This window comes from Caloenas nicobarica, chromosome 36 (assembly GCF_036013445.1).
Source record: "Caloenas nicobarica isolate bCalNic1 chromosome 36, bCalNic1.hap1, whole genome shotgun sequence".
NCBI classification, from domain to species: Eukaryota; Metazoa; Chordata; class Aves; order Columbiformes; family Columbidae; genus Caloenas; species Caloenas nicobarica.
Window position 1 is genome coordinate 1,051,038 of NC_088280.1, and position 27,903 is coordinate 1,078,940.

A 27,903-nucleotide genomic window follows, 5' to 3' on the forward strand; every position below is an offset into this window, starting at 1 on the left:
ATGTCTGCAGACATATGCGCACACACCTATGTGTGCACCCTCTGCACAAGCACATGCACACACCCGTGCACCTATGTGCACACATCCCGTGTGCGCACATGCCTCATGCACCACATGTATGTTTGCACACGCATGCATGTGCACACACACGTATGTGTGCACCCCCTGCACGAGCACACGTGCACACACCTTGTGCACACACACAGGTTTGCACCCCCTGCACGAGCACGTGTGCACACACCTTGTGCATACCCACTTATGTGTGCACCCCCTGCACGAGCACATGTGCACACACACGTATGGATGCACACAATCCCTGTGCACACACACGTGCACACACCCACCCTGTGCACACACACGTATGTGTGCACCCTCTGCACATGCACACACGCGTATGTATGCACACACACCCCGTGCACACACACATATGGATGCACACACACGTATGTTTGCACCCCCTGCACGAGCACATGCACACACATCCTGTGCACACACACCCTATGCACACACACATATGTGCACACACAGGTATGTGTGCACCCCCTGCACAAGCACATGTGCACACACCTTGTGCACACACACGTTTGCACCCCCTGCACGAGCACGTGTGCACGCACACGTATGGATGCACACACACACGTATTTGCACCCCCTGCACGAGCACACGCGCAGACACGTATGTATGCACACAATCCCTGTGCACACACACGTGCACACACCCACCCTGTGCACACACACGTATGTGTGCACCCTCTGCACACGCACACACACGTATGTATGCACACACACCCCGTGCGCACACACGTATGTGTGCACCCTCTGCACACGCACACACACCCCATGCGCACACACTTACGTGTGCACCCCCTGCACAAGCACACGTGCACACACACATATGGATGCACACACACGTATATTTGCACCCCCTGCATGAGCACACGCACACACACGTGTATGTACACACACCCTGTGCACACACACCCTGTGCACACACATGCCTTGTGCACACACACGTATGGATGCACACACACACGTATTTGCACCCCCTGCACGAGCACATGCACACACACATATGTATACACACAATCCCTGTGCACACACATGTGCACACACCCACCCTGTGCACACACACGTATGAGTGCACCCTTTGCACATGCACACATGCGTATGTATGCACACACACCCCGTGCACACACACGTATGGATGCACACACACGTATGTTTGCACCCCCTGCACGAGCACACGCACACACATCCTGTGCACACACACCCTATGCACACACACATATGTGCACACACACGTATGTGTGCACCCCCTGCACGAGCACACGTGCACACGCCTTGTGCACACACACACGTTTGCACCCCCTGCACGAGCACGTGTGCACACACTTTGTGCATACACACTTACGTGTGCACCCCCTGCACGAGCACGTGTGCACACACACGTATGGATGCACACAATCCCTGTGCACACACACGTGCACACATACACCCCATGCACACACACGTATGTGTGCACCCTTTGCACATGCACACACACCCCATGCGCACACACTTACGTGTGCACCCCCTGCACAAGCACACGTGCACACACACATATGGATGCACACACACGTATATTTGCACCCCCTGCATGAGCACACGCACACACACGTGTATGTACACACACCCTGTGCACACACATGCCTTGTGCACACACACATATGGATGCACACACACGTGTATTTGCACCCCCTGCATGAGCACACGCACACACACGTGTATGTACACACACCCTGTGCACACACATGCCTTGTGCACACACACGTATGGATGCACACACACACGTATTTGCACCCCCTGCACGAGCACACGCACACACACATATGTATGCACACAATCCCTGTGCACACACATGTGCACACACCCACCCCGTGCACACACACGTATGAGTGCACCCTTTGCACATGCACACACGCGTATGTATGCACACACACCCATGTTTGCACCCCCTGCACGAGCACACACATCCTGTGCACACACACCCTATGCACACACACATATGTGCACACACACGTATGTGTGCACCCCCTGCACAAGCACATGTGCACACACCTTGTGCACACACACACGTTTGCACCCCCTGCACGAGCACGTGTGCACGCACACGTATGGATGCACACACACACGTATTTGCACCCCCTGCACGAGCACATGCACACACACGTATGGATGCACACAATCCCTGTGCACACACACGTGCACACACCCACCCCGTGCACACACACGTACGTGTGCACCCTCTGCACATGCACACACGCATATGTATGCACACACACCCCGTGCACGCACACGTATGTGTGCACCCCCTATACGAGCATGTGTGCACACACACGTATGCATGCATGCGCACCCCATGCACACACACATGTGCACCCCCTTCACGACCACATGCACACGCACGTATGTGCACACGTCTCATGCACGCACACACACACACGTGTGCTGTGGAGCTGCCCCCATCGTGTCCCCGTGTCCCCGTGTCCCCGTGTCCCCATGTCCCCGCCCCTATGGGCAAAGTCCAGCGCCACACGCGCCGGGCGGCCGCCGCACCATGATCCCCTGGCTGCTGGCGGCGCTGAGCCTCTGCACGCCCGGCACAGGTAGGGACACGCCAGCACACGCCAGCACACGCCACGGCAGCCGTGACACCCCACCACACGCTGGGACACGCCAGGGCGCGCCGCGGCATATTGCAAAACCCCGCGACGCGCCGGGACACGCCGCGCCACGCTGCAACGCGCCACGCCACGCCACGCCACGCCACCCTGCTTGGGTTCATTTGCTCGATTTTTGGGGTGCGTTTGCTCCTTTCCGGGTGCATTTGCTCCGCTCTGGCTGCATTTGCCCAGTTTTGGGTGCTTTGGCCCAGTTTGGGGCGCGATCATTTTGGTTGGCGTGCATGCTCCCTTTTTCGGGTGCATTCGCCCATTTTGTGGCTGCATTCCCTAAGTTTTGGGTGCTTTCACCCAGATTTGGGTGCATTTGCTTTATTTTGGGGTGCATTTGCCCTTTTCTGGGTGCATTTGCCCTTTTCTGGGTGCATTTGCTCTGCTCTGGGTGCTTTCACCCTATTTTGGGTGCATTCACCCCATTTTGGGTGCTTTCACCCTATTTTGGGTGCATTCACCCCGTTTTGGGTGCTTTCACCCCGTTTTGGGTGCATTCGCTCATTTTTCGGCTGCATTTTCCCTCATTTTGCTTCAGTCCCCCTCTTTTGGGGTCCGTTTCTTCTATTTTTGGGCGCATTTGCCTTTGTCCGGGTGCGCTTGCTCTGCTTCGGGTGCTTTGACCCCTTTTCGGGTGCACCCACTTCGTTTTGGGCGAATCCACGCAGTTTCGGGTGCATTCGCCCTTTTTTTAGGTGCCTCCCCCCCCCACCCCATTTTTGGGCTCGTTTCCACTCATTTCGTCGCACACCCCCGCCTGTTTTGGGCGCACGCTCGCCCACCCCCGTGTCCCCTCCCACGTCCCCACGTGTCCCCCCAGGTCTCCCCCCGCGCCACATGGACTCCGTGATCCGCATGGTGGAAGCCCTGGAGTCGCCCCACGCCGGCGTCACCGTCACCGTCGCGGAGCTGGCGCGGGCGCTGGGCGGGTGCGGCACGCCGGGGTGCCGCGCGGTGCTGGGAGAGCCCCCCGTTGTCCCCACAGCCCCGCCGGCGCTCAGCCCGGACCGGTGGCAGCTCCTCACGCGGCTCCTCCACCGCGACGCCGCGGTGCCCGGCGCGGTGCTGGCGCCCGACGGCTCCACCGTGGCGCTGGGGCCCCTCCTGGCCGGTATCGAGGTGGGGCTGAGGCGGGCGGGCGGGGGGCGCGTCCCCGTCCTCGACCCCCCCGTCGATGCGCTCTACGCCGTCACCATCGCCGAGGCCTTGGGGACGTCGTTCCTCTTGGCGCGCGCCGGCGCCGGCGCCACGCTGGGCCCCGGCGGCTGCTGGGACGACGTGGACGACCCCCAAAACTACACCCTGCTGGGACCCCCGTCGCCCGTCCCCGACGCCGTGGCCAACGGGGCGATGGACGGGGTGCTGCTGGGCAACCGCCTGGCCGGGGATCCTATCCGGGTCGCCGAGCTTCTCCGCGGCTACTACGGGACGGGCAACGGCACGGAGGAGGGGAGACCACCCAGCAGCTACCGACGGCGGGATTTCGGGGCGCTGGCGGGGCCGGGGAAGCTGGAGGAGGAGGTGTTGGCCATGCTGAGGGTGCTGCGGGCGCTGCCGCCCACCCGGGAGCTGCTGGAGGCCGTGGGGGCCGAGGAGGAGGCCGCCATCGCTCGGCGCGCGGCGCGGGACTTCACCGAGCGCTACGTGGGTAGGGAGGCGGCGCCGGGGGGCGATGTCGCATCTGTCCCCACCCATGAAAAATAACGGGGTGGGGAGGCGCGCCCTGGGTGGGGCTGGGGGGCACCTGGGTGGAGGTGGCGCCGGGGGGAGTTGAGCTCCCAGAGCTGGTTGGGGACATGTGGCCTGGTGGGGGCAGGTGCCACAACGGCCCCTGGGGGGACACCCACAGGTGACTTAGACGGTCACCCATGTGTCCCCGGGGTGTCACCACTGTGTCCTTTGGATGGTCACCACTGAGTCCCCTGGGTGGTCACCACTGTGTCCCTTGGGTGGTGGCCCCTGGTTGGACATCACATGTCCTCTGGGTGTCACCACTGTGTCCCTTGGGTGGTCACCACTGAGTCCCCTGGGTGGTCACCACGGTGTCCTTTGGGTGGTGTCCCCGGGATGGACACCACCATGTCCCCTGGATGGACACCAATGTGTCCCCTGGATGGTCACCATTGTGTCCCCAGGGTGTCACCACTGTGTCCCTTGGGTGGTGGCCCCTGGATGGACACCACCATGTCCCCTGGATGGACATTGATGTGTCCCTGGATGGTCACCATTGTGTCCCCTGGGTGTCACCATGGTGTCCCTTGGGTGGTGGCCCCTGGATGGACACCACCATGTCCCCTGGATGGACACCAATGTGTCCCCTGGATGGTCACCATTGTGTCCCCAGGGTGTCACCACTGTGTCCCTTGGGTGGTGGCCCCTGGATGGATGTCACATGTCCCCTGGATGGACACCACCATGTCCCCAGGGTGTCACCACTGTGTCCCTTGGGTGGTGGCCCCTGGATGGACACCACCATGTCCCCTGGATGGTCACCATTGTGTCCCCAGGGTGTCACCGCTGTGTCCCTTGGGTGGTGGCCCCTGGATGGACACCACCATGTCCCCTGGATGGACACCAATGTGTCCCCTGGATGGTCACCATTGTGTCCCCAGGGTGTCACCACTGTGTCCCTTGGGTGGTGGCCCCTGGATGGACACCACCATGTCCCCTGGATGGACAACAATGTGTCCCCAGGGTGTCACCACTGTGTCCCTTGGGTGGTGGCCCCTGGTTGGATGTCACATGTCCCCTGGATGGACACCACCATGTCCCCAGGGTGTCACCACTGTGTCCCTTGGGTGGTGGCCCCTGGGTGGACACCACCATGTCCCCTGGATGGACAACAATGTGTCCCCAGGGTGTCACCACTGTGTCCCTTGGGTGGTGGCCCTTGGTTGGATGTCACATGTCCCCTGGATGGACATTGGTGTGTCCCTGGATGGTCACCATTGTGTCCCCAGGGTGTCACCACTGTGTCCCTTGGGTGGTGGCCCCTGGATGGACATCACCATGTCCCCTGGATGGACATCACCGTGTCCCCTGGGTGTCACCACTGTGTCCCTTGGGTGGTGGCCCCTGGATGGACACCACCATGTCCTCTGGGTGTCACCACTGTGTCCCTTGGGTGGTGGCCCCTGGATGGACACCACCATGTCCTCTGGGTGTCACCACTGTGTCCCTTGGGTGGTGGCCCCTGGATGGACACCACCATGTCCCCTGGATGGACACCACCGTGTCCCCAGGGTGTCACCACTGTGTCCCTTGGGTGGTGGCCCCTGGATGGATGTCACATGTCCCCTGGATGGACATCGATGTGTCCCTGGATAATGGGGCCCTGGCCACTTCTTTGTCCCCTGGATGGCCACCAATATGTCCCCTGGATGGCCACCAATGTGCCTCCCAGATGGTCACCACCATGTCCTCTGGCGTGTCCTCCATAGCTGGGTCCCTGGCCAGACACCACCATATCCTGGGTGGACAGCCCCCTGTCCCCAGCCAAAGGCCACCCTGACACCCCACGTCCCCCCGCCCAGGTGACCCCAGGAGGACACCACCCTGTCCCCAGCCACGGGGTCCCCAAGCTGGGCAGATCCCCCAGGTCCCCAAGGGACCATCACCACGTCCCCTCCTTCCCCGCAGAGTGCCCGGCCATCGTCCCCCGCTGCATGTGGGGCGCCCGTCCCTACCGCGGCACCCCCAAACCCTTGGCCCTCCCCTTGGGCTCCGTCTACATCCACCACACCTTCTCGCCCGGCGCGCCGTGCCGCAGCTTCGCCGCCTGCGCCCGCGCCATGCGCGCCATGCAGCGCTTCCACCAGGACGCGCGCGGCTGGGACGACATCGGCTACAGGTGAGACCCCGTTCGCCGCGTCGCCGTCACCATCGCTGGCGGCGTCCGGTTGACCCGCGGGTGCTTCGGCAGCTTCGTGGTGGGCTCGGACGGGTACGTGTACCAAGGGCGCGGGTGGCACTGGGTGGGCGCCCACACCAAAGGCTACAACAGCCGCGGCTACGGCGTGGGCTACGTCGGGGACTTCTCGGCCACCTTGCCGGACGCCGACACCATCGCGCTGGTGAGGGACGAGCTCCTGCCCTGCGCCGTGCGCACCGGCCGCCTCCGCCACAACTACACCCTGCGCGGCCACCGGCAGATGGGTCACACCGACTGTCCCGGCGACTCGCTTTTCCGCGAGATCGAGACCTGGCGCGGCTTCGTGGTGAGCACCGGGCTCGGTGGCATCTCCGGGGGTTGGAGGTTGGGTGCTGGGAGGTGGCGCTGGGACTGGTGGTGGTTTCTTGTCTCCGCTGCAGTGAGGATCAGCCCCACGGGTGCTGGGCTGGATGGGTGCGGGCAACGTTGGGTCGTGGTCTAGATGGGTGCTGGCGCCGTGGGTGATGGTCAACATGGACCCCAGTCCACTGATGGATGCCAACCTGGGTGGACTCTGGACCAGGGCGACACCAGTCCCATGGGTGCCAGATGGACCTGGTTCTGATAGACCCAGTCCCATGGGTGCCAGGTGGACACCGGTCCCATGGGTGCCAGGTGGACCCGGATCCCATGAGTGCCAGACGGACCTTGGTCAGATGGACACCAGTCCCATGGGTGCCAGATGGACCCTGGTCCTCATAGATCCAGTCCCATGGGTGCCAGGTGGACACCAGTCTCATGGGTGCACATGGACACCAGTCCCATGGGTTCCAAATGGCCCCAAGTCCTGATAGACTCAGTCCCATGGGTGCCAGATAGACCCTGGTCCGGATGGACACCAGTCTCATGGGTGACAGACGGACCCAGGTCCCATGGGTGCCAGATGGACCCTGGTCCTGATAGACCCAGTCCCATGGGTGCCAGATGGACCCAGGTCCCATGGGTGCCAGATGGACCCTGGTCTTGATAGACCCAGTCCCACGGGTGCCAGATGGACCAGGGTCAGATGGACACCAGTCCCATGGGTGCCAGATGGACCCTAGTCCTGAAAGACCCGGTCCCATGGGTGCCAGATGGACCAGGGTCAGATGGACACCAGTCCCATGGGTGCCAGATGGACCCCGGTCCCATGGGTGCCACCAGCCCAACCCAGTAGCCACGAACCATCCAAAATCCCCCCACAATAAAGTCAGTGCCAGGACATCAGCTTTGGGTGGTTCCTGGAAAGGGAAACTGAGGCACAGGGTGGGGGGGTCGCCGTGGGGTCATGGGAGAGGAGCCGGGTACCCAGGACCTGTTGCAGGGTCGGGTGCTGTGGGACCCCAAGATGGCCACCCAGCCCCCTGCGGTGCCCACCCCACAGCACCCAGGAACTGCCATCTTCCGCAGCCGTTCACTCTGAAACCTAATGATGGCATTTAAACGAGATGCATACAACTTGCCACTGGGGTACCCAGTCCCCTCGGGGGGTGGCTCCCAGGGTGGGGTGACCCTTCTTGGGGTGTCTCCAGCCATGGGCCTGGCTGAGGTGGGAATGCGGATCACCCGTTCACTCTGAAACCTAATGATGGCGTTTAGGCCAGATGCACACAACCGGCCACCAGCGTACCCAGTCCCTCCAGAGGGGTGGTCCGGGGTGGGGTGACCCTTTTTTGGGTGTCCCCAGCCATGGGCCTGGCTGAGGTAGGAGTGCAGATCACCCGTTCACTCTGAAACCTAATGATGACATTTAAGCCAGATGCACACAACTGACCACCAGGGTACTCAGTGCTCCCTGGGGGGTGGCTCCCAGGGTGGGGTGACCCTTCTCAGGGTGTCCCCAGACATGGGCCTGGCTGAGGTGGGAATGCAGATCACCCGTTCACTCTGAAACCTAATGATGGCGTTTAAACCAAATGCACACAACCAGCAACCAGGGTATCCAGTCCCCCCAGGGGGTGGCTCCCAGGGTGGAGTGACCCTTCTCGGAGTGTCTCCAGACATGGGCCTGGCTGAGGTAGGAGTGCAGATCACCCGTTCACTCTGAAACCTAATAATGGCATTTAAGCCAGATGCACACAACTTGCCACTGGGGTACCCAGTCCCCTCACGGGGGGTGGCTCCCAGGGTGGGGTGACCCTTTTTGGGGTGTCCCCAGACATGGGCCTGGCTGAGGTAGGAGTGCAGATCACCCATTCACTCTGAAACCTAATGATGGTGTTTAAGCCAGATGCACACAACCAGCAACCAGGGTACCCAGTCCCCCCAGGGGGTGGCTCCCAGGGTGGGGTGACCCTTCTCAGGGTGTCCCCAGACATGGGCCTGGCTGAGGTAGGAGTGCAAATCACCTGTTCACTCTGAAACCTAATGATGGCGTTTAAGCCAGATGCACACAACTGGCCACCAGCGTACCCAGTCCCTCCAGAGGGGTGGTCCGGGGTGGGGTGACCCTTTTTGGGGTGTCCCCAGCCGTGTCCTGGCCCGGGCGGGAGCTCCGATGACACCATCGAGGCAGAGGCGGAGGGGAGGGTGTGACTGAAACTCTCGCCCGGTCACATGGGGAACCCGCCACAGGAACCGGGGCGGCCGCGTCCCGGGCGCGGAGCAGCCGAGGTACCGCGGGCACACACGGGGGACACACGGGGGACACGGGGGGGGACACGCGACTCCCCGGGGTGATGCTGCAGCCCCCGGGGGTGCACAGGGGATGGGGAGGGGTGCGAGGGGGACAGCAGCACCCTGAGGGGTCCAGGGTGCTGCAGGGCGCGTTGTGGGTGATGGGGTGCCGTGGGGTGCTGCAGGTTGGGGTGGGCACCCCAAAAATGCTACTGCACCCCCCTACCCCTCCCCGGGCACCCTCTGCAGCTCCGCTTTAGGGTGCTGGCCCCTCAACATCGGCAGGTGCCTAAGCAACGGGCACCCACAGCTCACCCCCACCCCGGGGTGCTACGGTCACTGGGTGCACCCCCCCACCCTGTCCTGCACCCATGGGTGCACCCTGGGGTGCGGGGGGGGGGGTCTCAGGGCCAGGGTTGGGGTGCAGGTGGCGGGAGGAAACGCGGCGGCGGCGCGAGGGGAAATGTGGGGGTGACGGAAACATCCGGCACCCGCCTGCGCCCGGGGCCCGGGTGGGGACGGGACACCTGCCGGGGTGTCACCCGTGTCACCAAAACCCCGTCTGCCGCACCCCCATGTCACCCCGCCCGGGCAGGGGTGGGTGCTGTGGGGGTGACATGGGTGGGGGCACCCTGGGGATGTGGGCACCCAAAAAATTGGGGACCCCTTAATGGGCAAGAACACCCTGGGGATGTGAGCGCCCACAATTTGGGGACCCCTTGGTGGTGGGGGCACCCTGGGGATGTGGGCACCCAAAAAATTGGGGACCCCGGATCGGGCAAGAATGCCCTGGGGATGTGAGCACCCACAATTGGGGGCCCCTTGGTGGTGGGGGCACCCTGGGGATGTGGGCACCCAAAAAATTGGGGACCCCGGATCGGGCAAGAATGCCCTGGGGATGTGAGCGCCCACAATTGGGGGACCCCTTGGTGGTGGGGGCACCCTGGGGTTGTGGGCACCCAAAAAATTGGGGACCCCTTAATGGGCAAGAACACCCTGGGGATGTGAGCGCCCACAATTTGGGGACCCCTTGGTGGTGGGGGCACCCTGGGGTTGTGGGCACCCAAAAAATTGGGGACCCCTTAATGGGCAAGAACACCCTGGGGATGTGAGCGCCCACAATTGGGGGACCCCTTGGTGGTGGGGGCACCCTGGGGTTGTGGGCACCCAAAAAATTGGGGACCCCGGATTGGGCAAGAATGCCCTGGGGATGTGAGCGCCCACAATTTGGGGACCCCTTGGTGGTGGGGGCACCCTGGGGATGTGGGCACCCAAAAAATTGGGGACCCTTTAATGGGCAAGAACACCCTGGGGATGTGAGCGCCCACAATTTGGGGACCCCTTGGTGGCGGGGGCACCCTGGGGGTGTGGGCACCCAAAAAATTGGGGACCCCGGATTGGGCAAGAATGCCCTGGGGATGTGAGCGCCCACAATTTGGGGACCCCTTGGTGGCGGGGGCACCCTGGGGATGTGGGCACCCAAAAAATTGGGGAACCCTTGGTGCATAGGAGCACCCCAGTGCCATGGGCACCCACAATTTGGGGACCCCTCAGTGGGCAGGGGGACCTGGGGGACACGGGCACCCACAATTTGGGGAGCCCTTTGGTGATGGGGGCACTCCGGGGATGTGGGCACCCACAATTTGGGGAGCCCCTAGTTCAGCTGGAGCACCCATAGAAATGGGGACTCCTCGATGGGTGCCCCGATAATGGGGGGGGGCAGATAAGGGTGCCCCAGATAAGGGGACCCAAATTGGGGTGTCAGGTGGGGGGGTCCCAGGAATGATGGTGTCCACATATGGGTGCCCTGGATGGGGGTGCCCAAAAAGGGTCCCTGATTGTGGGTGCATGGACGGGGGCACCGAGATGGGGGTGCCTGGGTTTGGGTGCCCAAATAAAGGCACCCAAATAGGGGCACCCCAATATGCGGACCTGGATTGGGGTGCCCTGAATGGGGGGGGGGGCGGGGGGTCCGGATATGGGTGCCCAGAATAGGGGCGCCCCATATGGGGGTGCCCAGATAGGGTCTCTGGTCATGGGCGCCCAGATGAGGGCACCCAAACTGGGGCACCCATATGGGGATGCCCATATAGACCCCTGCTCATGGGTGCCCACACGAGGGCACCCAAATTGGGGCACCCATATGGGGGTGCCCATATAGAGTCCCTGGTCATGGGTGCCCAGATTGGGGCACCCATATGGGGGTGCCCGGATGGGGGTGCCCATGTAGGGTCCCTGCTCATGGGCGCCCAGATGAGGGCACCCAAACTGGGGCACCCATATGGGGATGCCCATATAGACCCCTGCTCATGGGTGCCCACACGAGGGCACCCAAATTGGGGCACCCATATGGGGATGCCCACATGGGGGTGCCCATATAGAGTCCCTGGTCATGGGCGCCCACACGAGGGCACCCAAATTGGGGCACCCAGATGGGGTCCCTGCTCGTGGGTCCCTGGCTGGGGACACCCATATGTGGACACCCCCAAAGGGCCCCTCAGGTGGGGGGTCCCTGGGTGGGGGTCCCGCCTCGGGCTCCTCGGATGTGCCACCCAAACCGGGGTGACCGCGCGGGGCCGCCAGGCGGTGGGCGCCCATCCCAGGGTGCCCTCCCCGCCCCATGGGTGACGTGTCCCCCCCACCCCTCAGATGGAGCTGGAGAACCCCCCGCCGGCCCCCGAGCCCCCCACCCTGCTCAAGACCTACAAATGGCGCACGGCAGCACCCATGGGTGACAGGGCCAGCGCGGGGTCCCCGGCGTCCCGGCGCTGGGCGCGGCTGCAGGGCTGGAAACGCTCGTACAGCCACCCCGAAGCCGATGTCCCCAAGGAGGGGACGGGGACAGCGCCGGGCGAAGCCACCGCGGGGGCACCCAAGGCCAGCACCCGCCGGTCGCTGTTCCGACGGGCGTTCTCGGCACCCAACAAGGGGCCGGCGGAGCCGCGGGCACCCGAGGGTGGCAGGAGCACCCTGCACAAGTACCTGCGCTCGGTGGCCCGGAGGAGGGGACAGTTGGACGGCGGGGGAGGGGCGAAGGTGGCAGGTACGGGGTGGGGGGTGATGGGTGGGGGGTGGGAGTGACGGGGGGTGGGTTGAGGGTGATGGGTGGGGGGTGATGACGATGGGTGATTGGTTAGGGGTGATGGGTGGGGGGTGATAACAATGGGTGATTGATTATGGGTGATGGGTGGGGGTGATGATGATGGGTGGTGGGTTGAGGGTGATGGGTGGGGGGTGATGATGGGTGATTGATTAGGGGTGATGGGTGGGGGGTGATAACAATGGGTGATTGATTAGGGGTGATGGGTGGGGGTGATGATGATGGGTGGTGGGTTGAGGGTGATGGGTGGGGGGTGATGATGGGTGATTGATTAGGGGTGATGGGTGGGGGGTGATAACAATGGGTGATTGATTATGGGTGATGGGTGGGGGTGATGATGATGGGTGGTGGGTTGAGGGTGATGGGTGGGGGGTGATGATGATGGGTGATTGATTAGGGTGGTGGGTGGGGGTGATGGGTGGGGGGTGATGATGATGGGTGATTGATTAGGGGTGATGGGTGGGGGGTGATAACAATGGGTGATTGGTTAGGGTGATGGGTGGGGGGTGATGACGATGGGTGATTGATTAGGGTGATGGGTGGGGGGTGATAACGATGGGTGATTGATTAGGGTGATGGGTGGGGGGTGATGGGTGGGGGTTGATGATAATGGGTGATTGATTGGGGTGATGGGTGGCGGGTGATAACGATGGGTGATTGATTAGGGGTGATGGGTGGGGGCTGATGATGATGGGTGATTGATTAGGGGTGATGGGTGGTTGGTGATACCTATGGGTGATTGATTAGGGGTGATGGGTGATGATGGGTGGTGAGTTGAGGGTGACGGGTGTGGGCAAAACCGGCACAGCCAGGGCCACCGCGTCCCCCGGTGTCACCGCACCCATGGTGGCACCTCCATGGCCACATGACCCCAGTGTCACCGCACCCATGATGGCACCTCCATGGCCACATGTCCCCCGGTGTCACCGCACCCATGGTGGCACCTCCATGGCCACACATCCCCTGGTGTCACCTCATCCATGATGGCACCTCCATGGCCATATGTCCCCAATGTCACCACACCCTTGGTGGCACCTCCATGGCGAGACGTCCCCTCGTGTCACCTCACCCATGGTGGCACCTCCATGGCCACATGTCCCCAATGTCACCACACCCTTGGTGGCACCTCCATGGCCACACGTCCCCTGGCACCATCACCCCAACCACACCATTGCCTCATGTCCCCTGGCATTGTCACAGCCGCGGTGGCCACAGCCACACGTCCCCTGTCACCACCACGTGACCCATGGGTGACGAGGGCACCCTGAGCACCCGGTGCCGCCCGACACCCCCGCGTGTCCCCCCAGGCAGCACCCACGGGCCGTCACCCGATGTCCCCGTGTGGGACGTCGCCAACTGCTCGCTGGTGGACGGACACCTGCTCCTGGTGGGCAGGGACGAGGAGGTGAGGACACGGGGACGGGAGTCCCTTGGGTGCCCCGTGGGTGCCCCGTGGGTGCCCTATGGGTGCTGGGTGACCTGTGGGTGCCCTGTGGGTGCTGGGTGATCTGTGGGTGCCCTGTGGGTGCTGGGCGCCCCATGGGTGCCCTATGGGTGCTGGGTGATCTATGGGTGCCCCATGGGTGCTGGGTGATCTGTGGGTGCCCTGTGGGTGCTGGGTGCCCCATGGGTGCCCTATGGGTGCTGGGTGATCCATGGGTGCCCCATGGGTGCTGGGTGATCTGTGGGTGCCCTGTGGGTGCTGGGCGCCCCATGGGTGCCCTGTGGGTGCCCCGTGGGTGCCCTATGGGTGCTGGGTGATCTGTGGGTGCCCCATGGGTGCTGGGTGACCTGTGGGTGCCCTATGGGTCCTGGGTGATCCATGGGTGCCCCATGGGTGCTGAGTGATCTGTGGGTGTCCTGTGGGTGCTGGGTGACCCATGGGTGCCCCATGGATGCTGGGTGACCTGTGGGTGCCCCATGGGTGCCCTGTGGGTGCTGGGTGACCTGTGGGTGCCCCATGGGTGCCCCATGGGTGCAGGGTGCCCCGTGGGTGCCGGGGCCGCCACTTGCTGACCCGCTCTGTGTCCCCAGGCTGTGTGCAGCAGCAGGACCCGCACCGGCAGCTCCGTGTCTGACAGCGGCCGCAGGGACCCCGGTGAGCGAGTCGGCCCCGTGCCGGCGCCACGGCGGCGGGTGGGAAATGCCGGTGCGAGCCCGTGGGCCACGTGCCGTGCACCGCACCAGGGACCGTGTGGTCATGAGCTTTGCACCACGCACCATAACCGTACCCTGTGCCGTGCACTGAACCGTGCATCGCGGCTGTGCCCCGTGCCCTGCACCGTGTGGCGCACCGTGCGGTCATGCACCATGGCCGTGCCGTGCACCGTGGCCGTGCTGCGCATTGTGCCGTGCACCGCATGCTCATGCACCTTGCACCGTGCCGTGCACCACGTGGTCATGCACCTTGCACCGTGCACCATAACCATACCCTGCGCCGTGCACTGTCCCGTGCACCACGGTTGTGCCCCGTGCCCTGCACCGTGCCGTGCACCGTGCGTGCGGTCATGCACCATGGCCGTGCCGTGCACCGTGGCCGTGCTGCGCATTGTGCCGTGCACCGCGTGCTCATGCACCTTGCACCGTGCCTTGCACCACGTGGTCATGCACCTTGCACCGTGCACCATAACCATACCCCATGCCCTGCACGGTGCTGTGCACCCTGTGGCCGTGCATTGTGCCGTGCGCCACACGGTCATGCGGCTTGCACCATGGCTGTGCCATGCACCCTGGTTGTGCGGCGCATTTTGCCACGCGCCACATGCTTGTGCACCTTGCACCATGAACTGTGCTGTGCAAAGTGGCTGCGCCGTGCGCCGTGTGCTCACGCACCTTGCACCGTGCACCATGACCATACCCTGTGCCGTGCACCATATGATCACACGTCCCGCACCGTGCTGTGCACCGTGGCTGCACTCTGTGCTGCACATCGTGCCAATGCACCGTGTGGTTTTGTACCGTGCACCCTGCCGTGCGTCGTGGCCACGCGCTGTGCCCCACGTGCTGTGCCATGCCCTGCGCACCGCACCATGCAGCCTGCACCACGCCGTGCACCGTGCGCCATGCACCGTGCTGTGCCCTGCACCACGCACCCTGCACCACGCTGTGCACCATGCACCACGCAGCACGCCGTGCGCCACGCGCTGTGCACCGTGCCACGCACCCTGCACCACGCTGTGCACCATGCACCACGCAGCACGCCGTGCGCCACGCGCTGTGCACCGTGCCACGCAGCACGCCGTGCCACGCACTGTGCCTTGCGCCACGCCGTGCACCGTGCGCCCTGCACCGCACCGTGTACCAAGCGCCGTGCACCATGCGCCGTGCACCGCACCCTGCACCACGCCGTGCCCTGTGCTGCACACCAGACCGCGCAGCATGCCGTGCCACACACCGTGCCTTGTGCCATGCTGTGCACCATGCACCACACCACGCACCACGCACTGTGCACCGTGCACCGTGCCTTGCACCGCACCATGCAGCAGAGCACGCCAAGCACCACACCACGCTCTGTGCCACGCACCACGCCGTGCAGCGCGCACTGTGCCGTGCACCACGCCGCGCAGCACACCAGGCCACGCACTGCGCCGTGCAGCAGCCCGCACCAAACCCCGTGCCACGCACCACACCACAAACCGTGCGCCGTGCCGTGCGCCGTGCCGTGCAGCTGCCAAAGCCGGTGCCGTGCACCGAGCCCTCACCCGGAGGAAGCATGGGGTGCGCGGCCGCCTTGCACCGTCACCGTCACCGCTTCCTCCGCGCTGCTGCGTCGGCTGATCCCGGCGATAACGGCGTTCGGCTCCTTCCTCCCCTCGCTGGTGTCACCGGCAGCCATGGGGCCCCGGCGCTGGGTGCTCTGTGCCGCGCAGGGAGGTGAGTGACCCCGATGGGTGCTCGGCACCATGGCTTCGCCGCGGCGGGAATGAGCACCCAGGTTGGGCACCGTGCAGGGGCAGAGGGATCAATCCCCCTCCCTGGCACCCACGAGCACCCGTGGGCACCCACAGCTGGGCTGCGGACACGGGGAGGATTCAGCACCCAGAACGCGGCGCCTGGGTCCTTCCTACAGCTTTGCGGTTCTCCAAGCGGGGGGTTATGGGTGTATCGGGCACCCCCCCCAAATGCCAGCGCAGTGTTGGGTGCTTGGGGTGCTGGTCCTGACACCGGGTGCCCCCCCAGACCCCGACGAGAGGAGCAGCCGCGGTGCCGGGAGAAGCACCGAGAGCGACGCCTCCCCCACCTCCCAGTTCGGCAACGTCAAGGTGGGTCCCCCCCCAATTCCCATCCCCATCCCCAGGGTGCTCAGCCCCACCCATGGGTGCCACAGCACCCACCTCCTCCCCCCTCCCACCCAGGGGCTGCTGTGGAAGAGGCTCCGGGAGCGCAAAGGTCGCGGTGTCGCCAAAGCGGAGCCGCCGGCGGCCACGGTGCCCAACGGCGAGAGGTGCGGCGTGGCGGGGGGGGGCGTGGGTGCCGGTCGGGGTGCCCCGGTGACGGCGCTGTCCCCGCAGGGTCCCCAGCCGCAGCGGGTCGCGGGAGTCGCTGCTGCCACCGCCCAGCGCGGCCGAGCTGGACCTGAGCGGGGACAACGTGGTCGTGCGGCCCGTGCACGGCAGCGTCGTGGGAGAGAGGTTCTGCTTCCAGGTAACGGCGCCGGTGGGGATCGGGGTGCCATGGGGAGGCACCCGCAGAACCCACGGCACCCTGGGGAGGCACCCAGGGCACCCATGGTATCCTGGAGAGGCACCCAGGGCACCTTGGATAGGCACCCAGGGCACCCATGGTATCCTGGAGAGGCACCCAGGGCGCCCATAGCTCCCTGGATAGGCACCCAGGGCGCCCATGGCACCCTGGAGATGCACCCAGGGCACCTTGGATAGGCACCCAGGGCACCCATGGCTCCCTGGAGAGGCACCCAGGGCACTCACAGCACCCTGGGGAGGTGCCCAGGGCACCCAGGGCACCTTGGAGAGGCACCCAGGGCACCCATGGTATCCTGGAGAGGCACCCAGGGCACCCACGGCACCCTGGGGAGGCACCCAGGGCACCTTGGACAGGCACCCAGGGCACCCATGGCTCCCTGGGGAGGCACCCAGGGCACCTTGGATAGGCACCCAGGGCACCCACGGCATCCTGGAGAGGCACCCAGAGCACCCAAGGTACCCCAAGCATCTTGGAGCGGCACCCTTAAAGTGCACCCATGGCACCCTGAACAGGCACCCGGGGTTACCCCAGGGCACCCCAGGCACCCTAAAGGGGCACTCAGGGCACCCTGGAGAGGCACCCAGGACACCCTGGCATCACAAAGGGACCCCCCGCTGAGCACCCCAAAAGGACACCCCAATGCCCCCCAGGCACCCATGGGTGCTGCAGCCCCCCCCGCCGTCCGCAGGTGATCACGGGCGAGGGCAGCCGCTCCTTCGGCTGCACGTCCCTGGCCGAGCGCGACCGCTGGATCGAGAACCTGCGCCGCACCGCGCGGCCCAACAAGGTGCGATACGGGGACAACGCGGGGGACACCATGGGGACGCCCCAGGGACACCATGGGGACACCCCGGAACACCACGGGGATACTCCTGGGACACCTCAGAACACCATGGGGACACCATGGGGACACCCTTGGGACGCCTTGAAACACCATGGGGACACCATGGGGACACCATGGGGACACCTCTGGGACACCTTGAAACACCACGGGGACACCATGGGGACACCATGGGGACACCCTTGGGACGCCTTGAAACACCATGGGGACACCCTTGGGACACCCCTGGGACACCCTGGAACACCACGGGGACACCATGGGGACACCATGGGGACACCTTGAAACACCATGGGGACACCATGGGGACACCCTTGGGACACCCCTGGGACACCCTGGAACACCATGGGGACACCATAGGGACACCATGGGGACACCCCTGGGACACCCTGGAACACCACGGGGACACCATGGGGACACCATGGGGACGCCCCTGAGACACCTGAGGGCTTGGTTGTCCCCCCATGTCCCCTACTGTCCTTCCATGTCCTTTCCATCCCCACATGTGTCCCCCTGTCCCCTCCTGTCCCTCCATGTCCCCTCCAACCCCCCGCGTGTCCCTCTGTCCCCCGCGTCCCCTCCTGTCCCCACCTCCCCCCAGCATTCCCTGCCCACCACCCTTCAAGACTCTCCCCGATTCCCCCACGTCCCCCTTGTCCCCTTATGTCCCAAACCCCACCAGGACAACTGTGAGCGGCTGGAGCTGGCGCTGAGCCTCTGGGTGTACGAGGGCCGGGACCTGCCCCCGCGCCGCCGCCTGCGGTGTCACCTCCAGCTGGATGGGACCCTCTTCGCCCGCACCACGGCCAAGGCGGCCGGCGCCGACGGCGAGCTCTTCTGGGGCGAACTCTTCCAGTTGGCCGCCCTCCCGCCCGCCCGCGCCCTCACCCTCGCCCTGTGCCGCGACGACCACCCCGCTCCCCCGCTGGCCACCGTCACCGTCCCCTTGGCTGAGCTGGCGGCCGCCGGGCAGCCCCTGGAGCGCTGGTACCAGCTGAGCGGCGGCGACACCGGCGAGCGGGTGCCCTCGGTGCGGGTGCGCGGGCGCTACCGGGAGGTGCGGGTGTTGCCCATCGTGCGCTACAAGGAGTTGGCCGAGTTCATCACCTTCCACTACCGGGAGCTGTGCGCCCGGCTGGAGCCCGTCATTGCCCTGCGGCACAAGGAGGAGCTGGCCGGGGCGCTGGTCCGCGTCCTGCAGAGCACCGGGAAGGCCAAGGTGGGGCGGGCGGTGGCTGTGGGCATGTGGGGAGGAGCGGGGAGGGCAAGGTGGGTGCTGCTGGGGTGCTGTGGGGATGGTGGTTGGGGTGGGACGGGGGTGAGATGGGTGCGGTGGGTGTGGTGGTTGGGGTGGGATGAACGGAGTGGGTTGGGGGTAACTGGAGAGCTGGGGTGGGGTGGGATGGGGTGGGTTGGAATTGGTGGGATAAGATGGGATGGGTTGGGGTATCATGGGATTGGTGGGATGGTGTGGAAGAGCTGGGTTGGGTTGGGATGGGATGGAAGAGTTGGGTTGGGTTGAATTGGGTTGTGTTGGGACAGGATGGGATGAATGAGTTGGGTTGGGATGGGATGGGCTGCAATTGGTGGGATAAGATGGGATGGAAGAGTTGGGTTGAGTTGGGTTGGGATCGGATGGAATGGGATTGGTGAGATTGGTGGGATGGGATGGGATGGGATGGGATGGGATGGGATGGGATGGGATGGGACAGGGTGGAAGAGCTGGGTTGGGTTGCATCGGATTGGGTTGGTTTGGGATGGGACTGGTGGGATGGGATGGAAGAGCTGGGTTGAGTTGGGTTGGAATGAGCTGGGTTGGGATGGGATGGATGAGTTGGGTTGGGATTGGATGGGATGGGATTGGTGGGATAAAATGGGATGAAAGAGTTGGATTGGGATGAGCTGGGTTGGGATCGGATGGGATTAGCGGGATGGGATGGGTTGGGATGGAAGAGTTGGGTTGTGTTGGGACAGGATGGGATGGATGAGTTGGATTGGGTTGGAGTTGGTTGGGATTGATGGGACAAGATGGGATGGGATGGAAGATTTGGGTTGGGATGGGATAGGACAGGATGGAAGACCTGGGTTGGGTTGCATCGGATTGAGTTGGGATGGGATTGGTGGGATGGGATGGAGGAGTTGGGTTGAGTTGGGATTGGTGGGATGAGAGGGGATGGATGACTCGTGTGGGGATGGGTTAGGATGGGTTGGGATGGGATGAGATGGGGTGGGATTGGTGGGACGGGAAATACAATTTGGAGGAGCTCGTGGCACTTCCCGGGTGCGCTGATCACGGCTGTTTGGGGCTGAGGGGGCCCACCAAGCCCATGGTGCCCACCTGGCAGGCGTTCCTCATCGACCTGGGGGTGGCCGAGCTGGACCGCTTCGATGACCGCGAGGCGCTGATCTTCCGGGAGAACACGCTGGCCACCAAGGCCATCGACGAGTACATGAAACTGGTGGGGGGCAAGTACCTCCAGGACACGCTGGGTAGGTCTTTGTGGGACATTACGGGGTGTGGGACATCCTGGGGGTGACATCACAGGGTGTCACGGGGTACAGGACATGGGTAGAGCCTGACTGGGCTGTAGGACACCCCCAGAACATCCATGAGGACGTCGTGGGGGATTGTCACAGCCATGGTTGGTCCCCTTACGGGTTGTCCCTTGGTGCCCAGGCGAGGTGGTGGCCCAGCTCTGCACCTCAGGTGACAGCTGCGAGGTCGACCCCAGCAAATGCACCGGCCTTGACCTCGCCAACAACCAGAACAACCTGCGGCAGGTCTGTGAGGAGACCTTCCAGCGCATCGCCAGCTCCTGCGAGTGAGAGACAGCCCTGAGCACACGCGGGGCCGTGGGGTGGGCACCTCCACGGAGGTGGGCAATGGGGGAGGCACGGGGTGGGCACCAGCACCAGGAGGACCTGGGGACAAGGTTGGGCACAGGGATGGGCACCATGTCTGGGATGGACATGGGGATGGGCACCAGGAAGGACATGGGGACAAGTTTGGGGACAGGGATGGGCATCATCCCTGGAACGGACACCAGGAAGGACCTGGGGACAAGTTTGGGGACAGGGATGGGCACCATCCTGGGATGGACGTGGGGATGGGCACCAGGAAAGACCCAGGGACAAGTTTGGGGACAGAGATGGGCACCATCCCGGGGACGGACACCAGGAAGGACACGGGGACAAGTTTGGGGACAGGGATGGGCACCATCCATGGGATGGACATGGGGATGGGCACCAGGAAAGACTCAGGGACAAGTTTGGGGACAGAGATGGGCACCATCCCAGGGATGGACACCAGGAAGGACCCAGGGACAAGTTTGGGGACAGGGATGGGCACCATCCCGGGACGGACACCAGGAAGGACACGGGGACAAGTTTGGGGACAGGGATGGGCACCATCCCGGGGATGGACACCAGGAAGGACATGGGGACAAGTATGGGGACAGAGATGGGCACCATCCATGGGATGGACATGGGGATGGGCACCAGGAAGGACCTGGCGACAAGTTTGGGGACAGGGATGGGCACCATCCTGGGATGGACATGGGGATGGGCACCAGGAAAGACCCAGGGACAAGTTTGGGGACAGGGATGGGCACCATCCCGGGGATGGACACCAGGAAGGACATGGGGACAAGTTTGGGGACAGGGATGGGCACCATCCCAGGGATGGACACCAGGAAGGACACGGGGACAAGTTTGGGGACAGGGATGGGCACCATCCATGGGATGGACATGGGGATGGGCACCTGGAAGGACCTGGCGACAAGTTTGGGGACAGGGATGGGCACCATCCTGGGATGGACATGGGGATGGGCACCAGGAAAGACCCAGGGACAAGTTTGGGGACAGAGATGGGCACCATCCCGGGGATGGACACCAGGAAGGACCTGGCGACAAGTTTGGGGACAGGGATGGGCACCATCCATGGGATGGACATGGGAATGGGCACCTGGAAGGACCTGGGGACAAGTTTGGGGACAGAGATTGGGGTCAGGGATAGACACCAACCCTGGGATGGACATGAGGACGGGTATGAGGAAGGACTTGGGGACAAGCTTGGGGACAGAGGTGGAGGACAGGGGTGGGCACGATGTCCGGGATGGACACGGGGATGGGCACCAGGAAGGACCTGGGGACAACCCTGTGGACAAGCCCCATCATGGTGGACACCATGCCCCACAACACGTCACGGTGTCCCATGGTGGTGACTCCAGGGCCACCCACCGGGGTCTCTCTCCCCGCAGCTCCTTCCCGGCCGAGCTGGGCGAGATCTTCGCAGCCTGGCGCGAGGCCTGCATGGTGCGGGCTAAGACGGCCATCGGGCAGCGCCTGGTCTCGGCCTCCCTGTTCCTGCGCTTCCTCTGTCCCGCCATCATGTCCCCCAGCCTCTTCGGCCTGGTCCAGGAGTACCCCAGCGAGGCCACCGCCCGAACCCTCACCCTGGTGGCCAAGGTCATCCAGAACCTGGCCAACTTCACCACGTACGTCACGGCGCGGGACCGGCGGGGAGGGACAACCCCGTGGGGAAGCCGTGGGGCGGTGGGGACATCCCCGGCATGCTGTGTGGCACCTGCCGTGGACAGTCACGGGGCAGTAGGATTGTCCCCAACGTGTCGTGGAGCAGTAGCGTCCCCAACATACCATGGGGCAGCAGAGATGTACCCAACACATCATGGAGCGGTAGGGTTGTCCCCAATATGCCATGGGGCAGTAGGGTGGTCCCCAACATAGCATGGGGCAGCAGAGATGTGCCCACCACATCATGGAGCGGTAGGGTTGTCCCCAACATGCCATGGGGCAGTAGAGTTGTCCCCAACATAGCATGGGGCAGCAGAGATGTACCCACCACATCATGGAGTGGTAGGGTTGTCCCCAATATGCCATGGGGCAGTAGAGTTGTCCCCAACATAGCATGGGGCAGCAGAGATGTGCCCACCACATCATGGAGCGGTAGGGTTGTCCCCAACATGCCATGGGGCAGTAGAGTTGTCCCCAACATAGCATGGGGCAGCAGAGATGTGCCCACCACATCATGGAGCGGTAGGGTTGTCCCCAACATGCCATGGGGCAGTAGGCTGTACCCAATGTGCCATGGAGCAGTAGGTTGTCCCCAACATGCCATGGGGCAGTAGGTTGTCCCCAACACGCCATGGACAAGCAGGGATGTCCCCAACATGCCAGGGGGCAGTAGGTTGTCCCCAACATGCCATGGACAAGCAGGGATGTCCCCAACATGCCATGGACAAGCAGGGGTGTCCCCAACATGCCAGGGGGCAGTAGGTTGTCCCCAACATGCCATGGGGCAGTAGGTTCTCCCCAACATGCCATGGGGCAGTAGGTTGTCCCCAACATGCCATGGAGCAATAGGGTTGTCCCCAGCATGGCCTGGCCCATGACTGCGGTGACCCATGACTGGTGATGGCCCATAACCGTGGTGGTGGCCCATGACTGGTGGTGGCCCACAACCACAGTGGTGGCCCATGACCGTGGTGGTGGCCCATGACCACAGTGGTGGCCCAGGCCATCCTCTGGCCCCCAGGTCACCAGCCATGGTGGTCCCCAGGTTTGGCGAGAAGGAAGCCTACATGGGCTTCATGAACGAGTTCCTGGAGCACAACTGGGGAGCCATGACGGCCTTCCTGCAGAGCGTGGCCAACCCCGAGGGCAGCGGCCACATGGCCACCTACGACGGCTACGTGGACCTGGCCCTGGAGCTCGCCACTCTCCACCTCCTCCTCTGCGACATCTTCTCCAGCCTGGACCAGGTGCCGCTGTCCGTTTGTCCCCAAGGGTGGCCAGCAAGACTTGGCCACCTCCTTCTCTCCACACCAGGAGCTGGTGACCGCTGCCCCGTGGATGTCACCTGCCCTGTTGTCCCCATCATGTCCTTGTCTCACGCTGACAGGCCACCCAGCAGGAGCTGGAGCCCTTGCCCACCATCCTCACGGCCATCAGGGATGGGACCCCGGTCGCCGTCTCCGTCCGGCTCAGCTCCGCCGCTGAGCAAAGGTACCGGCGGGTGGATGGGGACACACGTGGGACCAAGGTGGCCGTGTGGGCCCAGGTGACACAGGGTCTGGTCCTGGCTGGGTTCAGCGGACAGTTCTGGCCTCGGTTGGGACCAGGGGGACTCTGGTGCAGACTGAGTTTGGGGTCACTGGTCCTACTGGGGTTCAGGGGATGGTTTTGGGCCCTGATGGGTCAAACGGATGGGTGTGGTCCAGGTAGGGGATGGTTCTGGTCCCAGTTGGGTTTAGGGGATGGTTCTTGTCCCAGTTCATGGGATGGTTCTGGTCCCAATTGGATTTAGGGGATGGTTCTGGTCCCAGTTGGATTTAGGGGATGGTTCTGGTCCCAACTGAGTTAAGGGGATGGTTCTGGTCCCAGTTCATGGGATGGTTCTGCTCCCAGTTGAGTTTAGGGGATGGTTCTGGTCCCAGTTGGGTTTCGGGGATGGTTCTGGTCCTAGTTGAGTTTAGGGGATGGTTCTGGTCCCAGTTGGATTTCAGGGATGGTTCTGGTCCAGGTTCATGGGATGGTTCTGCTCCCAGTTGGGTTTCGGGGATGGTTCTGGTCCCAGTTCATGGGATGGTTCTGCTCCCAGTTGGGTTTCGGGGATGGTTCTGGTCCCAGTTCATGGGATGGTTCTGCTCCCAGTTGGGTTTCGGGGATGGTTCTGGTCCCAGTTCATGGGATGGTTCTGCTCCCAGTTGGGTTTTGGGGATGGTTCTGGTCCCAGTTCATGGGATGGTTCTGCTCCCAGTTGGGTTTCGGGGATGGTTCTGGTCCCAGTTCATGGGATGGTTCTGCTCCCAGTTGGGTTTCGGGGATGGTTCTGGTCCCAGTTCATGGGATGGTTCTGCTCCCAGTTGGGTTTTGGGGATGGTTCTGGTCCCAGTTGGGTCTAGGGGATGGTTCTGGTCCCAGTGGGTTTGAGGTTGCTCGGGCCCACGCCAGGCTCAGGAGATGGGTCCGAACCCAACACGACGCGTGGTGCCCGCGGTCCAGGTTGAGCTCAGGGTGATTCTGGTCCCTCCTGGCTCTGCCACGGCCCCGTGTCCCCCGGCAGCCCGGCCGAGAGCTCTAAACCCGGCTTTGTGCCCCCGCGCGACCTCAGCAAGCTCAGTCCCCTGGTCAAGAGCCAGTCCCTCACCAGCGTCCGCCGCGCCCGCGCCCGGGAGGACGCGCCGGAACCCGACCCGTCACTGTCACCGAGCCGGGAACGCCGCCACGTGCAGCGCACCCAGAGCGTCCCGGCGCAGAGCAAAACCGCGCGGCGCCCGCGCCAGCAGAGCGGCGCCGAGCATGCGGCCGAGCCGCCGGCCGAGGACGAGCCGGGGTCCTTCGTCACCCGGGACGCCCCAGTAAGTCGCGGCGGGCGCCACGGCAGCCTCACGGTGGGGATGAGGAAGATGAGGGGGATGAGGGTGCTGACGGGTGCCGGCGGTGCCGCAGGGCCGGGGGAAGCTGCGCTCGTCGGCGTCGCTGCCGCGCAAATCCACGGTGCCGTGGCAGAGGTACGCGGAGGATGTGGCGGTGGGACCGGGCGAGCTCTTCGGCATCCGCCCGCTGGAGAAGGTAACGCCGGGGGGTGGCACCCGAACCATGGGGTGGTGGCACCCGAACCATTGGGGGGGTGACACCCAAACCCCCTGGGATGGTGACACCAAACCCGCTGGCGTGGTGATACCCAAATTCATGGGGTGGTGGAACCCAAACTCATGGGGTGGTGACACCCAAACCCCTGGGGTGGTGACACCAAACCCCCTGGTGTGGTGATACCCAAACCCCTGGGGTGGTGATACCCAAATTCATGGGGTGGTGGAACCCAAACTCACGGGGTGGTGACACCCAGACCCATGGGGTGGTGACACCAAACCCCCTGGCGTGGTGACACCCAAACCCCTGGCGTGGTGATACCCAAATTCATGGGGTGGTGGAACCCAAACTCATGGGGTGGTGACACCCAAACCCCTGGGGTGGTGACACCAAACCCCCAGGGTGGTGACACCCAGAGCCCTGGGATGGTGACACCAAACCCCCTGGCGTGGTGACACCCAAATTCATGGGGTGGTGGAACCCAAACTCATGGGGTGGTGACACCCAAACCCCTGGCATGGTGATACCCAAATTCATGGGGTGGTGGAACCCAAACTCATGGGGTGGTGACACCCAGACCCATGGGGTGGTGATACCCAAACCCCCAGGGTGGTGACACCCAGCCCCATGGGGTGGTGACACCAAACCCCTGGGGTGGTGACACCAAACTCCCAGGGTGGTGACACCCAGCCCCATGGGGTGGTGACACCAAACCCCTGGGGTGGTGACACCAAACTCCCAGGGTGGTGACACCCAGCCCCATGGGGTGGTGACACCAAACCCCTGGGGTGGTGGCAGCTGAACCCCCAGGGTGTTGACACCCAAACCATGCCGTGGTGCCACCCGACCCCCGCCGGGTGCCCCATTGTCCTTGTCCCCAGCACGGGCGGCTGCTGGAGCAGCTGCGGCAGGAGGTGGCGGAGCAGCGGGAGCGGCTGCGGGTGACGGGGACGCGGGTGACGGAGCTGGAGGGGACGCAGCGGGGGCTGCGCCAGGAGCAGGGGCAGCACCGGGACCTGCTCCAGCGCCTGCGCCTGCAGCTGGATGAGGCCACCGCGCGGGCCGCACATCTGGGCGCCAGGTAGGGCGGGGTGGGGGTCCCCAACCTCTGGGTGACCCCCACAAGTGGGTGACCCCAACCCCTGAGGATCCCAAAGCCCAGGGTGCCCCAAATATCTGGGAACCCCCAAACAGTGGGTGCCCCAAACATCTGGGAACCCCCAAACGGTGGGTACCCCAAACTGCCGGTGCCCCAAACGCCCTGGGTGTCCCAAACCCGTGGGTGCCCCAAATCTGTGGTTGTCCCCAAGCCGCGGGTGCTTCAAACCTCTGGGTGCCCCACGCCAGTGGGTGTCCCAAACCCATGGGTGCGCCAAACCCATGGGTGTCCCCGACTCTGTGGGTGCCCCAAAAATGGGGATGGCAAAAATCCATGGGTGCTCCAGACCCCTGAATACCCCAAACCCATGGGTGCCCCATGCCAATGGGTGACCCAAACCATGGGTGCCCCAAACCCATGGGTGTCCAAAACCCCTGAGTGCTTCACACTGGTGGGTGCCCCACATCAGTGGGTGCCCCAAACCTGTGGGTGCCCTAAATCCATGGGTGTTCCAACCCCGTGGGTGCCCCAAACCCCTGTGTGCCCCACAGCAGTGGGTGCCCCAAACCTGTGGGTGCCCCAAATCCATGGGTGTCCCAACCCTTTGGGTGCCCCAAACCCCTGAGCACCCCAAACTCCATGGGTGCCCCAAATCCCTGAGCACCCCAATCCCCTGGGTGCCCCAAACCCCTGTGTGCCCCATAGTAGTGGGTGCCCCAAACCTGTGGGTGCCCCAAATCCATGGGTGTTCCAACCCCATGGGTGCCCCAAACCCCTGAGCACCCCAATCCCCTGGGTGCCCCCACCCCCTGGGTGCCCCCCTTCAGTGGGTCCCCCCCCGGTGTCGGGGTCCCCCCCAGGCTGACGGCGGCTGAGGGCGCCAGGAGGACGGACCTGGAGCGGCTGAAGAGCAGCGAGGAGAAGAGTCAGGAGCTGGTGAGAGCCTGGGGACACCCCGGGGACACCCCGGGGACACCCATGGGTGACACGAGGGACGGGGGTGGCACCTGTCACTGTCCCCCGCCCAGGAGAGGCGGCTGTCGGCGCTGGAGCGGGAGCTGCGCGGTGTCACCTCCACGGGTCCCCCCGCCAGGACACGACGCCGGGGGTGGGACGAGAGCGGTGACGATGCCACCAGCGTGTGACCGGCTGTCCCCAGCGTGTCCCCGCAGTCTGGTGGCCGGCCATCGTGGCCACCCGGTCTTTCCGGAGGGTGGCCCATGGGACGTCCCCTCCCTGGGCAATAAAGAGCGTTGGTGTCACCGTCGCGAGGTGCTTGGTTGTGTCTTGTCACTGGTCTGGGCTCGGTCC

At 64.1% G+C, this 27,903-nt stretch overlaps 2 protein-coding genes across 3 annotated transcripts; both read left to right on the plus strand.

Annotated features, from left to right (window-relative positions):
• Nucleotides 1-2,596: 2,596 nt before the first annotated feature.
• Nucleotides 2,597-9,156, plus strand: PGLYRP2 (peptidoglycan recognition protein 2). Its single transcript, XM_065654915.1, has 5 exons — nucleotides 2,597-2,645; nucleotides 3,532-4,359; nucleotides 6,351-6,561; nucleotides 6,634-6,928; nucleotides 9,091-9,156. Exons 1-5 carry the CDS (start codon nucleotides 2,597-2,599, stop codon nucleotides 9,154-9,156), a joined length of 1,449 nt encoding a protein of 482 aa, XP_065510987.1.
• Nucleotides 9,157-9,191: 35 nt separating this feature from the next.
• On the plus strand, nucleotides 9,192-27,839 carry RASAL3 (RAS protein activator like 3). Of its 2 annotated transcripts, none has more exons than XM_065654959.1 (19): nucleotides 9,192-9,234; nucleotides 11,887-12,280; nucleotides 13,645-13,742; nucleotides 14,372-14,435; nucleotides 16,517-16,599; nucleotides 16,693-16,781; nucleotides 16,849-16,981; nucleotides 17,730-17,828; nucleotides 18,562-19,098; nucleotides 20,225-20,369; nucleotides 20,557-20,701; nucleotides 22,139-22,375; nucleotides 23,458-23,659; nucleotides 23,800-23,903; nucleotides 24,964-25,258; nucleotides 25,350-25,472; nucleotides 26,375-26,574; nucleotides 27,453-27,528; nucleotides 27,621-27,839. In XM_065654959.1, the coding sequence occupies exons 2-19, from the start codon at nucleotides 11,887-11,889 to the stop codon at nucleotides 27,735-27,737; spliced, it is 3,141 nt and encodes a 1,046-aa protein (XP_065511031.1). In that variant the 5' UTR covers nucleotides 9,192-9,234; the 3' UTR covers nucleotides 27,738-27,839. The 2 variants fall into 2 exon arrangements, with proteins under 2 accessions (XP_065511031.1, XP_065511032.1); XM_065654960.1 differs by having other exon boundaries at nucleotides 16,864-16,981.
• Nucleotides 27,840-27,903: the final 64 nt, after the last annotated feature.

Excerpts from the sequence above, each read along its gene's own strand:
- PGLYRP2 (XM_065654915.1), top strand. The coding sequence starts at position 2,597 with ATGATCCCCTGGCTGCTGGCGGCGCTGAGCCTCTGCACGCCCGGCACA. Across the intron at positions 2,646-3,531 it reads CCTCTGCACGCCCGGCACAG|GTCTCCCCCCGCGCCACATG; the intron begins GTAGGGACACGC and ends GTGTCCCCCCAG. Across the intron at positions 4,360-6,350 it reads CTTCACCGAGCGCTACGTGG|AGTGCCCGGCCATCGTCCCC; the intron begins GTAGGGAGGCGG and ends CCTTCCCCGCAG.
- RASAL3 (XM_065654959.1), top strand. The coding sequence starts at position 11,887 with ATGGAGCTGGAGAACCCCCCGCCGGCCCCCGAGCCCCCCACCCTGCTC. Across the intron at positions 16,782-16,848 it reads ACGGTGCCCAACGGCGAGAG|GGTCCCCAGCCGCAGCGGGT; the intron begins GTGCGGCGTGGC and ends CTGTCCCCGCAG. Across the intron at positions 23,904-24,963 it reads AGCTCCGCCGCTGAGCAAAG|CCCGGCCGAGAGCTCTAAAC; the intron begins GTACCGGCGGGT and ends GTCCCCCGGCAG.